Genomic DNA, 17,005 nt, shown 5'->3' on the forward strand with positions numbered 1-17,005 from the left:
ATTACTGGGTTTGATGCTTAGGAATTTTGTTCCGATGTATATTCAAGGCAGCTAGATTTTAAGATCAGGTTGAGTTCCTGATCCCTGGCAAAAGAAAACCAGCCAGCCAATCTCCCAATTGTTTTTGGATCCAGATCAGATTCTGCTCACCTCCCTTATAAGACTGAAGAGAGGAAATAGGAACAGGTTTGGGATAAAACGCCAAGCACTTTTTTCCTAAAAGAGTATTTTAGGATTGGAACATAAAATCTATAGCCTTGATTTGAAAACCTACAATGATAGGCAGGTAACGGGTGAGTGGGGGGGGGGGGGGAGATATTCTAGAAACACTAGAGCAACCAAAATTCCACAAATAGATGTGCAAAAATGGAATTTTGGATGGTCTGAATAAAAGTATTGTCCAATTGTGGATTTTGAATTATTTTCCAAGCATCAGCATAGCTATTTTTTAAAGAGTTTTAGGGCAGTTCCAGCAGTTCATGTTTTTGATAAATAACTTATTTTAGTTTTGGTACCACCTACAATAAATATATATCTAAAGATAAAGCCTAGCTTAGGTTTACCTCTAATATAAATGTAGATCCAAATGAAGGGGTGGAGAGAAGCTTATTTCCACAAAAGCAGACTTATTGCAGAGCTTGGAAACAGCTAACTAGGATCTCTTCACTATAGATGGAAGACACTACCAAAAATATTTTTGGCAGACTAGTTTGTTCAACAAACCTTTTGAACAAAAAACTGATGCGAATCTCAAACTTCTGCACTGTAAAATTTCCCAGAAACAATAGTAGTGTCAAGAGTTGGAAGGCATGACATAGTGCTGACTTAGCTATTAGTCACATTCGAGGCTTTATCACTGTTACATTATGTTTTTATCTGACCTTATGAGGGAGAAAAGGTATCTGTAATACAAAGGCTAATGCTGGCTTTACAAGCCTGATGGAAACAATTGTTTTAAGCTTCATATGTAAAAATGCTCTTCTGTTTCCTTATTGCTTTTATGTTAATTGTCCACCTGTGGAGCAGGAACAGGGTGTTTTCTTGCAGATGCCTCCTTTCCTGTGCAGGGCTACCTATATCATTTAGGAGGATTCCCCAATCCTCTAAGGCAGCTTTGCTTGGGGGCACAAGGGACAGGAGGAGGAATTGGCGAAAGTTGCTGCTCTCCCAATCCTCCAGTGCCAGCAGAAGTCTGACCACAACTAGCGTGACCAACTGTCAGGATTTCCCCAGATTTGTCCTGTTTTTTGTTCTATCCCCGAGTGTTGGGGGCTTTTCTGTAATTGTCATATGTCCTGGAATGACACGCTTTCCCCTTTAAGGCCACCATTAGTGTGCTGGAGGGGGATGATGAGTTTTCTGGAGGTGCATCATTCTCTCCCTCCCCACAACTGCTCCAATCGGGGCCTTTAAGGCCTCAATTGGAGTGGAGGAGGGTCACCCTAATTTAGCAGTCATTTTCTGATGATTGTAGAGCTAGATTGCATTTTAGTACAGGTTAGGTTTTCACTTAATTTTCCATTTCAGAAAATGTGTTTGTGTAAATCATTCCCCCTCCCCTGTCCCCGTACATTTGCTAAGCAAATACAAGAATATGAAAAGCTGTACTGTAACAGTGCAATTAATTATGTCATACTTTAGAGGATCTACAGATAGTAAAAAACTTGCCAAATATGTATAGCCAATGGCTGAATAAAACAAAGAAAAAGTCAAACCAAAATGGTCACAGAAGTTTTTAATATGTTTTCTAATGAAATCATCAGTCATAGGATTTTATTTTACTGTAATGATATGCAACTCTACCACACTAGTATAAATAAAAACATTAAGATCAATGTTTAATACAACTCTAGGAAATATCAGATTAACAACCTATCCAATCTTCATGAACCGTCAACTGAACTGTTATAAACAAAATAAAAAGATGCTGACACACACCCCCCCAATACCACATCCTCTTCCAACCTGAATAAGGCGCTGCACATTTCTACATTAGTAGTAAATCACTTTTGTTGAACATCACAGGCATACTTATTTCAATTCCAGAATCTCTAATGCAGCATGATGAGCAGATAATACATTTTATGTGCCCGTAAGGAAAACTCAGCAAGTAAGAACAGCAAACAAAGTGCATTAGATCAGCACAATATAGAAATGATGAACTAAATATGAAGATCTAACATTTAAATACACCGGGGCATGAATTACTATATTTTCACCTCATGCTGCAGAGGGCACTGAATTTATAATTAATACAGATACCTTCAGTGTCTTATGGTAAAGCAAGTGACTGGAGGGGAGTTTCAAACATAATAGAAGACTTTAAAAATTAGATGTTACAGAAAATTTCTTTTTAGATGTACATGATTAGAGCCAAGGACAGAGGACTTTTAATTATTTTTAGTTTTCAAGAGTGGGTGTTGAATGGTAGCATAAAGTAGTCTTCTGAACTGTCTTTACACATAGCCCAAATTATGTTCAGTTCACAATGATTTACCCAATAAAAAACTCAAAATGAAAAGGTATTCCAGTTCTATAGCCAAGCAACAAACAAAAATGAGGGGAAGTCATACGTCATTAATTTTAACTAGCTAAAAAAACCAGAATGGTTTGGGTCCAAAGAGTTCCTTCCTTCAACAGGGCAAGCTCTTTCCATGAAAGGAACACAGCCTTTAGATCCAAACTAAACATTTTTGCAAATGTCTACTTTTAGCTGGAGTTCAAAGCAAAACGTTAAAAAAGGAGTGTCTAATCACACTGAGCTGAACTGCAGAAAATCATTATCAAGGGATTTAAAAAAGCTACAGCCTAAACAACTGTCAAAGTTTTAAAAATCAGTATTTGGGCCACATAGCAAAGCACTTGTTTACTTATTTCCAGTTCTTAAAAGTTGCACACGTACCAACACACTAAATTTATTCTGGTACTCCTTTAGGATATGTTTCCTCAAATCAAGATCCTGGATATCCTAGTATCATGTTTTATACAAAAAGAAGAAGAAATGGGTTAAATTACTGTCAACAAGCCTGAGAGCTACCTGGTTCGCATGTAATGACAACCCATGAGTTGTTTAGCCCATGTGCTGTTGGCACTGCTCGCTGCCTCTGCTTGAGGCATTCCTGGGTTGTTTGGCATGACCTGCGGACCAGGTATCCTAGGCTGTTGACTGAGGAGGAAACAACCAAGAGTTACAGGTTCACACGTCACATTGAGCAACCCAGGAACTCAGTGTCCCTGGGTCGTTTTCTAAACCAGATGCAAAATGGAAAGAGTGGGCGGGCATGAGACAGAACCAAACATGGTTGTTCATTACGCATTATCCGGTCTTACAAGGGTTTGCATGTATGCAGCAGGGCTTCTGATCCTTTTTGCCTCAACAGCAGCTTTTGAAATTCTAGACTTTCAAAATAGGCTTATCAATTCAAGTACAGGGGCAGGAAGGAACAGTCAGAAGCCCCAGTGTGCGCACAAAGCTTCCTGCAGCCCTCAGTCATTCTAGTTTCATGTTCTCAATAAATATTTGAATGTTTCCAGTGTTAGGAGATGTAACATCTTGGAATGTTCAGATATCAGTCAGATCTCTCATTTATATTTCAGTTTTATTATGGCCAATACCTTAAGATAACATAATCTTAAGTCTTGTACTGATATTCTGTCCAGTAAACAAGCATTCAAAATACAGAAATTCTTAACTGGGACAACAACAAAAATATTCCAGTTGTCAAGTAAGTATTGCTTGTGCATATTGCAGATGGTATTGAAACTTTACAAAACTTTTCAAGTAACTGTTGATTTGAACTAAAACTGAGTTATTACTTTAGCTGCTCATTTTTTCCTGAAATTAAAAATTGAATTATCCCAGTGTATAACTAAATTATTACATTTTAAATTGCACAATATTTGCAAATATTGGGTCAATATTTGATTAAAAACATAATGTTATGTTAATCAAGTATCAGGCTAGATTACAAAGAAATAAACCCTTTTTCCATTGGTAAGTTTTTGCCTAACTTGCCTTTGCTTATGAAGGATTCTAAATTATTGTATAAAATCATCTTATAAAGGTAAAATTAACTGCGTGACTATTAATTTGTATTTAGTATATGTAATTCTTAAAAAATATAAATAAAATGGTAACATATGTATATCTAGTGCAAATTTGATTACATTTTTTATCTTTTTTGTAGGAACAGAAATCAAAAAGTGACTGATCATAATTTAGGTGAGGATATCCAGTGTTTGAGCATGCGATTGTTACCAAATACACATTTATATAGACTTGTTCCTGTTCTTAGTAGAATAGCAATATTTTCCTTACACTGCACAACATTAGTATATACCTTAGTGTTTTTAATAATACAAAAAAATTGCATAAGCCCAGGTCACATTATTATCTTGCAACAGAAATATTCTTCTTGAGACATGTTTTGGCTGTTTAAGTTGCAGCTCACAAATTGCAAGATTTCTAATATGCTTCACACAAGTTATTTTACCTGCTCAGTTTGCTTTTGCTGCAGTAGATCTAAACTGCCACAAGAAATTTGTGATCTACAAAGTCTAAGTTTAAATGGCACAAGAAATACTTTCTTCTTGTGATCAAACTCAGCAGGTCACAGTACATCTCAATATGAGAAACTACCTTTTCAAAAGGACACACCAATTGTAAAGAGGCTCTGTTAGGGCTCAGGAGAGGAAGAGAGAAATAAAAGCTCTTCTGGAATGTAAAGAGGTGATGTGGAATAACTATGCATTTCACGAGTTAACACAACAATTGTCTGTGGTAAAAAAGGGCAAAATCTTTCAGTCTTCAGAAGATGGCTCAATTCAATACGATCTCTCCAGAAACGGGGATTACCATCAAGTTCTTCAGTGCTAAAGCAGCAGGGTACACATTGGAGCCTTCCATCATCTGACACAACTTTCAACTGCACTATCATGGCAGATCTAGAAACTCAGAACGCATCCAGTGCAGGACTGCAGGACTTTGCTCCCACCCACTTTGTTACTGTGAGGAACATTTTCCATCGCTCTCTGCCTTTTCCTAAATCAACTTCTGAATTCCAGCAGCATGCTTTTCCAAGAATCCAGCTTTCCTTTTGCATTGCAAAGCAATGCCTCATGCTAAAGTGTTGTGCTATTCAACAAATGAACCTCCTCTTCACTTTCCTCTCTCTCTTCAGTTATTGGGTTCAGTTGAACATTATTGATGCGGGGTCTTGGTTTGCCGTCTGGGCCATATGACGGAGGATATCTTTTTTTGTTATGATACCAAGGAGGCGCCTGGAAAGAGACACACAGAAGACAGCTAATTAAATACAAGGATAAAAAGAAATAGACAAGCTAATTTGTAGCCAAATCCTTTTTGTTGACAGGAACTGAGCGCAGTAAAGCCTGATTTTCTTATTCCAAGGAACACATTTTATTGTCATCCAATAACCATCATTTTGTTAAAAAACGACAGCAGATTGTGATACTAAAGAAGATGGTCACTAAACCGTTACCCATTTATATGACAATCCAAGTAAATAAAAGCCAAGCCTACACCCACTTAAAAGTTATTTTTTGTTCTTGATTTTCATATGCCAACAAAAAAGTAAGGACAAAGAAAAAAGGTGTGAATAAGTGAAATTGATCCCATTATCAAAGGAAAGTATGGTTGAATCTAGCCAAACTCAAAATTGCTCAATAGTTCAATTTTGAGGCTTTGTCCAACATGACCTATTAGTTTGGGTGTCTTCATAAGAGCACATGCATAAATGATTGAAGAACAGATGATCACAGGTTAATTTGTTTCAAGTTCAGAGATTGGGAAAAAGAGAAAGCAATAGATTCCCCCTCCCCCTACCCCAAATTTAGAAACAGTGCTCTTATGATCAAGATCTTAGTACTAATATACCAAGGAGTGAAACTGTCCTAAAAGGAGAGAGAGGCAGAAAGAATGAGTTTCTGACCTTGTTATTCTGGTTAGTAGTTTTTGCGGTAACCCTTTTTTAAGAGGATGCATGAAACACTTGTGAAGTATTAGAATAATATGCAAGTTCAATTAGCACGTAAGCAGCTACACTTGGAGGGCAGGTTTTAATAGCAACTATTGCAGGATAGCAACTAGAATCTATATAACACAGAATATAGCAAAAGGGGCAACTGACAAATAGGATCTCTGTTGATAATCTTAAGTAGGAAATGAAGTTCCTTCTAGCAGTCACTCCAGAAAAGTAACTGTGCAACAGGGCAGGGGAAACCGCCCAGAGTTTGTGAACTGCCCAGAGAGCTCCGGCTATTGGGCGGTATAGAAATGTAATTAATAAATAAATAAATAAACCAAGTAGAAGTTTTAATGCTGGTATATGTCCTTTGCAGGTTGATTGGTAGCTATAGTTAAAAATGAAAATCCCAAACCCACATAGTTTTCGCACATAGTTTACACAATTTCACAAAATCTATCGGGAAGGAGGTGGTGTACCCTGGTAGCTTTGGGAACAGTAGACTTTCTATCTTTGAAACACTTTCTTGCATAACATTCTCTTTTAATTAACAGCTCATGTCTTCATTTATTTTCCGTAATGTATTTTCCACAAATGGATTTTACTCATGTTTCAAATTCACTCTGTATTTTAATTAAAAGCATCTATACTTGTATATGGTGATTTGATGTTCAGATGTTGTAAGAGAACACTGAACAATTCACAAGTTTCATGCTTCCTGGTGTCTAAAGTGTCTAATGAGGAGATCTGATATATCTAATCACCAAGGGTTCGACGTGCTGCTTTAGTTGCTCGAGATGCTCTAATATGTTCTTCTTTGTGATGATCCCCAAGACAATCCTGAAACAGATCATGTTATGCTAATAACTGTGTGTGAAATCAAACAAAAAAGCTCCAATCATAATGAGAGAAGTTTAGGGTGGAAAGTAAAATGAAAACATGGGACTGCAGAAATGCTATAATGAAAAAGTTAACTGAAAACTGATTTGAGAGTTAACACCTCTTAGAGATATAAAATCTATGTTGTTGGCTTAAAATGCACATTAAATGTACAGTAATACAGACACATGTTGAACACAGATAGCTAGATATTTACTGTTATCACAATCAATTTTGCCATAATTTCTACAGCTATAAACAAAATGCAAGAACAAGTTTAGCTTGCATTCCTGCAGATATGAATGTTAACTTTTTACAGACATCAGCTGCTCATCATTTTAGCCTGGCTCTTTTTGGATTTCATTCATATTGAAAGTCCTTAAGCAAGGCTACCCTATTCCCCCTATCTGAATAGTCTTTCTGAATAAACTGAATTCTGCAACTAGAATAAATTTAATCAAGATATGTACATATATGCTTTTTGTTCATTGTTTTTAAACAACAATTAGGAAATGGAAGTAGGGAAAATGTAGAGATTGGATATAAATATCATATAGGCAACTTGGGGCCCTCTGGCTATTTTGGTCCATCAGCCTTAGCCAGCATAGCCAATGGTGAGGGATGATAGGAATTGTAAGCCAAAACACCCAGAGGGCCACAAATTGCCCACCCCAACCTTATAGGAATAAAGCCAGAGAGCAGGGAGGAAAGTGACACACAGGTGGTTTTACAGCATACCAAAGCTCCACACACTGACCCTGCTTAGCACCAACTATGGGCACATCTACACCAAGCAGGATATTCCACTATGAAAGCGGTACATAAAAGGCAAGAGCCACACTACTGCTTTCTAGCAGTATTGAAGTGCACTGACAACTGTTGGGGCCCACTGACACATACCATATACTGCTTTCATGCTGCTATAACCTGCTTGGTGTGGCTCCTGCTTTTTATATACCACTTTCATAGTGCAATATCCTGCTTGGTGTAGATGAGCGCTATGACTTGGTTCAGACGGTTGCAGCAAGAGAAGCAATCATAGTGGCTGTTTCCACCAACCCTGTGTGTAACTTCCATTTGCATTATTCCTGTGCTGCAGTGTGAATTGGTGTGTCATCTGAACCCGCCACACAGCAAGGGGGAGTCATACCCACTCTACACCCTCTACTGCACGTGGTAGGTTGCAGGGTGGGTACGACCTGCCACTCAATCCGTCGGGTTCAGACAAATAATGCAAATGACATTGGGCATAATGCAAATGGTGATGGCTGAGAGAGCAGCCACGAAGGTTGCCTCCCATGCTGCAATTATTCTCACTTGTCCTATGTCTACAAGCTGTTCTGACAAGCTGTACAAGCTGCAAGCTTTTGAAAAAACCTGAAAACTAAGATCTTCCAGATACCACACATTGAACCAGTTACTAAATCCTTTTTCTGTACAGGAATTCCAAGGAACATGGACTATACAGTTTGAATAATAAGCAACAAAATGGTTTATAAAAATCTCCATTAACGTTGTTTAAAGTAGGAGTAATGCCGGCAAAATGCAGAGCCAAGCAACAGATTTCCTTTTCCAAATGGCAAACAATTTTAAAGACACATACCAGTTCTACCAATATTGTAAGGGGACTTTGGAGGTCGCAGAAATTAATAGGTCTTTTGTTGACCACCTTTATAAATGACGTTTTACTCTCCCACATGCTACTCTATCTTTCCTATACAGGTGTCCTGAGTGATAATATCTAAATTTTCAGTCTGCATAAATGTTTTGTTTGCCTGGTACAGGCATATGCAACAAAAATTGTAGTCCATTTAGTAATTTTGCTAGTTTTGCCCCTAAAATTAGCACATCGAATGAAACTGGCTATTATTAAAATTATCAAATGCCAAGCAACATTAACAAGCTGAAGCAAGAAAACAAAACATGGATATGATAGAGCTGCAGGTTAACAAAGCAAGCAACTTTTTTTCCCTATAAAAATTTAACATTATGGTACCTTTCTACATAACTAATAATCATTTTGGAAAATTAGAGTTTCAGCTGTTGCTGTATATCTTACTATGGTATAGATCCTCTTCTACACAATTGGTGTCAGCTATAGTTTTAAGTGACAGATCACAAACTCAATGTCATATAAGGAAAGTTATTTTCTAGGATACTACAGTTAGTAAATCCTCACTGCATAATCAGAGCAAGGATATTTTAAAAGATATATAGAACGATGCATTTTTAAAAGTCATTCTAATATAACAAAATATACTGTTCAATAATTAAACAGTCTTTAAACAATGCCATAAACACTGTTAAATTGTGTTGATGGCAACAATAAATACTTTTTCTCTGAGCAACATTTAAAGCACTAAATTTAAGTAATTTACTGCAAGATCATATAGTGAAGTCAAATCCTTAAAGTCTAATATGCAACCCCAATTGAAAAATGTAATTTAAAGTGTTTTAAAGGGGAAATTGTTATCTATGTTGTTATTTTCAGTTTATTAGAGCAGATGCTTTGCATGCAAGAAGTTCCCACATTCAACCCATAGCATTTCCAGATAGGGCTAGGAAAAACCCCTCTTTGAAATACAGGAGGTCTAATTCCAGTTGATGCGGTTAACGCTGGGCTAAATGAATTAATGTTCTGACTCAGTACAAGGTAGCTCCCTGGCTATTGCCTAGTATGAACAATGTTATGTCAGGGCAGAGAACACATGTAAACTCAACAGATTGCCTCCTATGACCTGAACAAGAATTTATGTCGTTCGTGGAAGCTAATCTGCCAAATTCCACCAATTCCCTCCTCCTATGTCATGCTACTCCGATGAGTAGGCCACTGCCGTAAGTTCTAAGGCGCAAGAAAGTAACACCTGCCGCCTTAATCTTTGAAGCAGCTCTGGGGCACAGTGGCTTCACCGATCGTGTGGAGAACGGTTATATGTTTAGCTAATGATCTTATGCTTTAAAGCAGATAGGGAAATCCACATTCAAAAGATATCGGAAAATAAGTTGTACTACAGGTTACAGACAGAGAGAGAAAACTCAACATGGGACTTCAAGTTTTCTGGGGCAACATCACACAATTCCTTGCTCTTTCATTAATTTTCTTTTAAAGTTATGTAATCAACGGAAGAAACTAAAGGGTGGCCAGAGCATAGAGCTCTTCCAAAAAGGAAGAGAAGCACGATGAAAATGGCTGCAAAACAAGTGGTATGTACAACGGCTTGTATCGCAACTTAACTGTACGGAAACTGTGCAAAATATGATAAAGCCTTTTGGGCCATTTTCAGATGCAAATGCTCTTTGAAATAATTCTTGCTTCAAAAGAGCCACATAGCAGGGAGTAATACTAGTCACTATCTCCAAGAAAAATACAGATATGCTGGGGGACTGTGATTAGTTAAGTGATATTGGTATCTTAACTGAAGGCAGTTCCATATATTAACCCATCCCATATGACATTTGTACACATTGGAGTAATAGAACAGAGTGTTTCCATGGTTTAAGAACAAAATGTGTTCTTAATGGAGTCTAGCATTTTTTCCTTATCATAATCATTTTCTCATGTCACAAGTTAACCTAAGAATATGATTCCTAGGATTTACTTGGGGGGTTGTAAAAGCGAGGTAGGAGAAATTGTAGAAGTCCATAAAGGGCTGGGCTGACTTTAGAAAATAAAATTAGGGGGAAGTGTAGTCATTTATTCAACACCATACTATGCTGTTCCGTCATTTCATAATTAAACACTTATATTTAATACTTTTAACAAGTATTTGAGGGCCAGATGTCTAAAGAAGCAATAAGACAGAGATGGGAAAATAAACAATCTCGGACCTTTGTAATACAAACATCATCTTCCTGGACTCACCCATTGTGTGTTACAAGGCACTGCCTTAGGCCCAGTTTGCGAAAAATATCCACCACTATCTCCATTGGTGTGTGATCTGTCACAGTAAAAGGGCTCATATCAAGAATGCTTCTAAGCTTCAAAGGTCGAGGGCTTTCTGCAGGAAGTGTTGGGGTATGCTGGGCAAAACACACTCTGGAACTGCCAACAATGCCTTCTTGCTTCTTTCTGGCACTTTCTTTAATAATGACAAGAAAAGAAAAATAAGTGAAACAGTGAATTCATGCTGTATTTTCAAAATAACGAATTGTATATTTCAAAAAATGCAAGGCACTAGGTTAGCTGATACATGTTTCTTTTCACTTGAAAAGTTCATTGTCTCTTCTTGATATCTATGTCATATTCGTGAAACTTTACATTCCTACAGACCATCGAATTCAGGAAGCATATCATTGGATTCAAAATACTGAAAAATGGTAAAAGGGAGTGCTGATTTTAGAAAGCAAAAATATTAGTAGTAGTAGTAGTTCTCTTTTCTTGCTCATGGTGGTTTTTCTAGATGGACTTCTTATATTATTATCATTATTATTATTATTATTATTATTATTATTATTATTATTATTATCATACCTGCCTTCAATTAAAAGTTTCCAAAAACAGTTATCAAGAAATACTAACATGAGTGAGTACAAACTTGCACTAAAATTTATAAAAAACATCTTACAAATATTCATTAGGAGGTGATTAATCATAAAAGCAAAAACAAGAAGGAAAGCTAATCAGGTCAACCTAAAAAGTTTTCCAGAAGAGGATTGTCTTGGTGTGGCATCTAAAGGAGGAAGTGAGCTCCATAGCTTCAGTGCCACTGTAAAGAAGGCTCTGTCACATCACCACCCACCATACTTCCAACAATAGGGACACACAAAGAAGGATCACAACGGAAAATCTCAAAGGTTCATTAGGGGAGCAGACAGTCTTTAAAGTATCTTGGAACAAAAACCAGGAATTGCCAATCACCATAGGTCATTTCTCTTGCACACCAGTCTAAGTTAACTCCTGCCAGCCACTTCACCTGTATACCCAGGTGTACCGCTGGAATCCAGAAGCACATCCAAGCTGCATGCTTAAACCTTCAGAGGACCCAATCCTCATATTCCCTCGCAATCAACAATACTTTCAACTTGGCTGGATTAAATTTCATCTTATTCAAATTCAAATTAATGTAAGAAAGAGCCATACTGAAGAATTATATTCATTTCTAGAATCATTATTTCCCCTGAAGGTGCCATTGCTATATCAAGACTCCACTTTCAGGGGAAATTATGTGATGATTGCTATGATCTTTCCAGAGGGGAAACACCCAGAGGTGGTTGTAGTTGTTTTGCAATAATTAACTTGGGCATGTGACAAATTCTTCCTAGATATCTAGACTTTAAAATGTGGCAAGCAAAAGTATTAATAACATACACAATACAACTTATTCAAATTCAGAAGGCTGCAATGGCACAACTTCACCTCAAGTCTGTTCCAATGTTCTTTATTTGCTTTTCAAACTTCTGCATGGCAAGAGTCCCACTAGGCATTTCACTTGGTCTGAACCCAGCCCAACTGCTCTTAAAGCTACTTTACAATGATAGAATTGACATACTGGGTTTGGGCATGGGACTGTTAAGATGAAGAAATAATTCACAGAAGGTATTTCTCAATTTGGAAAGGAAATGAGGAACATAAATGAAGGACCCACATCCCAAATAGTGGAAAGGGGGCATTTCTGATCTTCAAGTACATGTAAACCTCCAAGATTTCTGTTTTGTTTGCCCGCATGTTAATGCTTTTGAAAAGAAATGTAGCCACTCAAAGAACGATCAACAATTACCTATTGCAATAGTCAAGTCTCTCCTTAGGGCAAATCCCACTAGTCTTTGGGACTCTTTTGACATTATAACAGGGAAACCATTATAGCTGGTTTCATTGATCAAATTTTCTATATCATCAACTGTCATGTTATCTTGTGTTAACACTGCCAGGGGTGCATCATTTCTTCGAGGTCTCATGACATCAGCAGCCAGGGTCGTGTGGGTAAATTCTTCCTTGGCATCCAAGAAAGGATATCCATTCAGACGAATGTGTGCTTCGTAGATGCCTTCTCTGCCAAAAGCATCTCCTACCCACTTGCTCGTCATTACTGCAGCCATGAGGGGCACAATGTATTCCAGCCCCCCAGTTAATTCAAATACAATAACCACTAGAGATACAGTCATCCTTGTCACACCACCTGAAAAGAAAAGAAAAAAGTTTGTTTATCAGCAGTTCTTATGGAATCTTGTATAAAAGTGGTATTTGTTGGCTATCTAGACACTGCCAGGTACCAGGTAGGAAATAAACTGATCACCACAAGGCTTCAGAATGACATCACTCATTAGCACCAAAAAGAATACAAAAGGTTTACTACTAAACAAAAATAATAATGAAAGGTGCTGGAATACCTCATGAACAACAGAATGTTTAGTTATCTTAATGGAAAAATAATGGCTGACTGATTTTATGATACACAATAATTTAATACCAAGACCATAAACTAGACCTTTTAGTTTGCAATCCTATACACTTACCAGGAGGCAAGTCCCATTGAGCTCAACAGTGCTTACTTTTGAGTAGACATGCATAGGGTTGCATTGGAAGTCTCAATGCAGGGACTGGCTACATTTATGTTTACATTATATGGCAAAGTTAGAGCTGGAAATTGGTAAGGAATGTGTGTGTGTGTGTGTGTGTGTGTGTGTGTGTGTGTGTGTGTGTGTGTGTATGTAGGTAGGTATACAATACTGGCTTCCTTTCAATCAACACAACACCCAATTCAGCTTCAGCTTTAAAATCTAAAGCTCTGCCATGCCTCATCTAAAACAGATTCTGAATCTTGGGGTGGGGATTGGCTTAAAAACAGTGTCCTGGTTCAGACAACACACTAAACCATGCTGCGTAACCACAAAATGGCTAATGCACAATGCATTCCCTTAACCATTTTGTGGTTAAGCAGCATGGTTTAATTTAGTGTGTTGTCTGAACCAGGCCAGTAAAAAGCAGTAATGTATACATACAAGATGGTCTTATAGAATCACAGCCACCGCGGTTTTGATTACTACACTTTTTTAAATACTGTAATTTGAATGCTTCCTGTACATTTTCCCCACAGACAAACAGTTCAAAATAAGATGTTTAAATGCTGGGATGTCCATTTGTTCTGTTTTCTCCTTTCACGAACTTACCTATTTTTAAGCAAGCTAAGGAAAGACTAATTCCTGTTATTTACGGTGTTATGATTTAGTTACCTAAGCATGCAGCAGCACCAACCATAGCATAGAGGCCTGGTGTTATACAGTCTGCTCCAACTTCACACCACTCCTTGAAGATAAACCAGTCATGGTGATAATAAGCAAGCTGCTCCACAGCAATTCCCACAATTCTCCCAGCTATTGCTCCAATGGCCATACTAGGTATGAACAAGCCTGATGGAACCTAAGGGAAAGACAAAACAAAGAAGACTAAGATCTTGTAAAGGAAACCTTGCAAAATGTCAATGGAACACATGATTTGTATGAAAGATTCCAGAGCCAGAAGCCCCCAGAAATTCTATTTTAACTACCAATTGTTTATGTGTTTAAGTGATTTTTAAAATTTATTATTATTGTTGTTATTTACATATTTACATAATACACGGTGATAACATAATATCCGACATGTAATGACACCAAGTACTGCTCACAATGATCAACTTTTAACATCAAAGACACTCAGAAATTAAAAGCAGCCTTAAGAATTCAAATACAATAAATTTTATTTCAAAGATGACATTAAATCATCCCCAGAAAAGTAAAGGGTTATAATGATTACTGAGCTTTTTCATTCACATAAATATTAAAAAGACTCCACTTTTCTATAAATTGATCCTCTATTAATCTGTCTACTTTAACTCTTATTAGTCAGTTTAAGCATAGTAGCCATATCCCAGACCCTATGATGGCCATTATTAATTGAAGGCGGGTTAGCCTTCTTCCAATTAAAACTGATTGAAATATAGGCAACTGCTAAAAGTGAATCACCATTTCAATATCCTAAACAAACCCTCAAGAAATATAAAAAAGAACTACTAATTGGCCCTTGGGGAGTCTATATCCCAATATTAAACTGATTACATTCAATGCTGAGGACCAAAGTCTTATAATCACTGGAATTTCCTGAAGCCACACCTCCAACATTTATCCACGGCCTACTTATAGATCTTATTTAGTCTAGCTGGTTTTAAGTACCATCTAAACGTAAGCTTTGCTCTGTTTGTCCATTAATTCCCCCATAACTCTTGACTAACCCATTTCTGAGCGAGTTCCTGATCTCAAATAAATAATGTTAAAACCCAGGACTTAGGGGCTGTCTTCACGGCACCAGGTTGGCGCTGTGTCCCTCTCAAACCTTTCCTCTCCTGGGGTGGCCTCGAGAAATCCCAATGACGAGGAGGGAGCGCAGGGTTTCTGGGAGGCCATCTGAGTCCTGAAGTTCCACCCTTTTCTTGGTGGAAGGCGACCAATCAATGGTTGCCTTCCACCAGGCTCTGCCCCTAGGTTGACCCCAGATTGGCCACGGAGCAACATTACATGCCAGAAGTAAATGTAATAAATAAGTAAATGTAATAAATAAATAAATAAATGTTGATGTCATTCCATTTGAAAGTCATGGTAAATCCCCGACTTCTTCAAAACACAGCATCGAAGGGAAGCTCTGCCATGGCTGCAAAGCTGCACCTGCATCGTCTAACCAACAAGATGCAGATCCACAGCCACCGTGGGACTTTCCCCGTGTATAGACAGCCCCTTAGTTTATTATTAAACATTAGCCATATTTTAAACAGATTTCTAGTAAAGGGTTCTCTAATTCTCTTTGCTGCAAAACCAAAGACTATAATGAAGGCTATTAATTTATGCTGCTCTATCTTTGCATCCTTATCTACTGTAAACCATGATTTAAATAAAATTAACATGCATACCATATAATACAGGGAAATGGTATTTCCCCTAAATTATACGGTTAATACCGTACCCTGGAAGTTACTCTACCTTTTTCACCAGCCCACAAGAAATTTAGTATTAATTTTTGCATTTAGTAATAAGCAATATATTAATCTGTAATGGGATATTCAAAAAACAGAAAAGCAATTGTCATAGCATATTTATTTAAATAATATATATACAACCAACTGAGAATATTTGCAGCTGTTTTCAACTTCAAAATATCTATGGGCTGTTCCCCATAATTTATTAATCATCAATTATGATTAAAGGGGACAAGATTTTCTAAATTTGGTATTATCCTTACTCCTAAACTTTGTATTCTACTGCCTCGTCCCCTTTCTTTGGATGGGTGATAATTGAAAAAGTGTGAAAGGCTTTCCTAGCAATCTAGTTAACCAGGGCTTCAGTAATGGAACATCTGGGAAGCATCACCTGGTTTATAGTGGGATACATAGCAATGCCAGGTGCAGCCATCACAGAAAAGGCCCATTTGGACTATTTCTGGGGAACAGAGACTAACACATACAGTATAGGAACAGACCGACTACAGCCTTTAACAGCTTGTACAAGCCAGCAAGAGCACTGGTTCCTGTCACAAAGGCACACAAAGGCTCTGCACAGGTACAACACAGTTCCCTTGTATTTACACATATTCTCTCCCCACCCTGCCCCACAGTGGCAGTCAGTGCTCCAGTAGGCGAATTCTACCCACACACATTCCTCTTGTCACTGCAGTGTAACAGCCAGCGCATTAATCACAGCATGCTTTCCCACACAGGCTGCTACAGCCTGGAAGCAAACATTTCTACTGAATAACTAATTGTTTCAAAGGACAAGGAAGTCTGCATTTGAAATATTCTTAAAGCCGCATCTAACATTACATCAGATCTAAACTGGGTATATGTTCAAGTTCATAGACGCCAACATCCAACTGGTTTCATTCAAGATGAAACGATCCATGTGGACAGAGTTCCTGTACCTTTAATAGCTGTGTGGAAGAGGGGATTTCTGTAGGTGTAACTTCTCATGCAGCTACAGCTTCTGAAATTCCCTTATCTACACAATTATTAAAGGTACAGGAGCCCTGTCCTCTTTTTTTTTTATCTGACCACCCTAGAAATAACCTAAGATCCAAATCACTATTGGCTTCCTGCACAATATTGTCATTTTACTTTAGGGCACTTGGCCATGCTCATCCATCCGTTGTCCAGGCCTTCAGAAATCTGGAATATACTTTT

At 37.7% G+C, this 17,005-nt stretch overlaps 1 protein-coding gene across 6 annotated transcripts in view; it reads right to left on the reverse strand.

Annotated features, from left to right (window-relative positions):
• Positions 1–1,718: 1,718 nt before the first annotated feature.
• The window catches only part of CLCN3 (chloride voltage-gated channel 3), a 56,996-nt gene continuing 41,709 nt past the window's right edge, over positions 1,719–17,005 (reverse strand). For 4 of the 6 annotated variants that reach the window (XM_063136154.1, XM_063136155.1, XM_063136153.1 and 1 more), the window contains 5 exons: positions 14,034–14,220; positions 12,581–12,979; positions 10,726–10,942; positions 6,749–6,824; positions 1,719–5,280 (listed from right to left, as the gene is read on the reverse strand). In XM_063136154.1, coding sequence (XP_062992224.1) covers positions 5,122–5,280; positions 6,749–6,824; positions 10,726–10,942; positions 12,581–12,979; positions 14,034–14,220 — 1,038 coding nt within the window. In that variant the 3' untranslated portion in view covers positions 1,719–5,121. The remainder of the gene's footprint in view (positions 5,281–6,748; positions 6,825–10,725; positions 10,943–12,580; positions 12,980–14,033; positions 14,221–17,005) is intronic. The other 2 variants (XM_063136157.1, XM_063136156.1) reach the window with 1 other exon arrangement.

The sequence above is a fragment of the Elgaria multicarinata genome, chromosome 10 (assembly GCF_023053635.1).
Source record: "Elgaria multicarinata webbii isolate HBS135686 ecotype San Diego chromosome 10, rElgMul1.1.pri, whole genome shotgun sequence".
NCBI classification, from domain to species: Eukaryota; Metazoa; Chordata; class Lepidosauria; order Squamata; family Anguidae; genus Elgaria; species Elgaria multicarinata.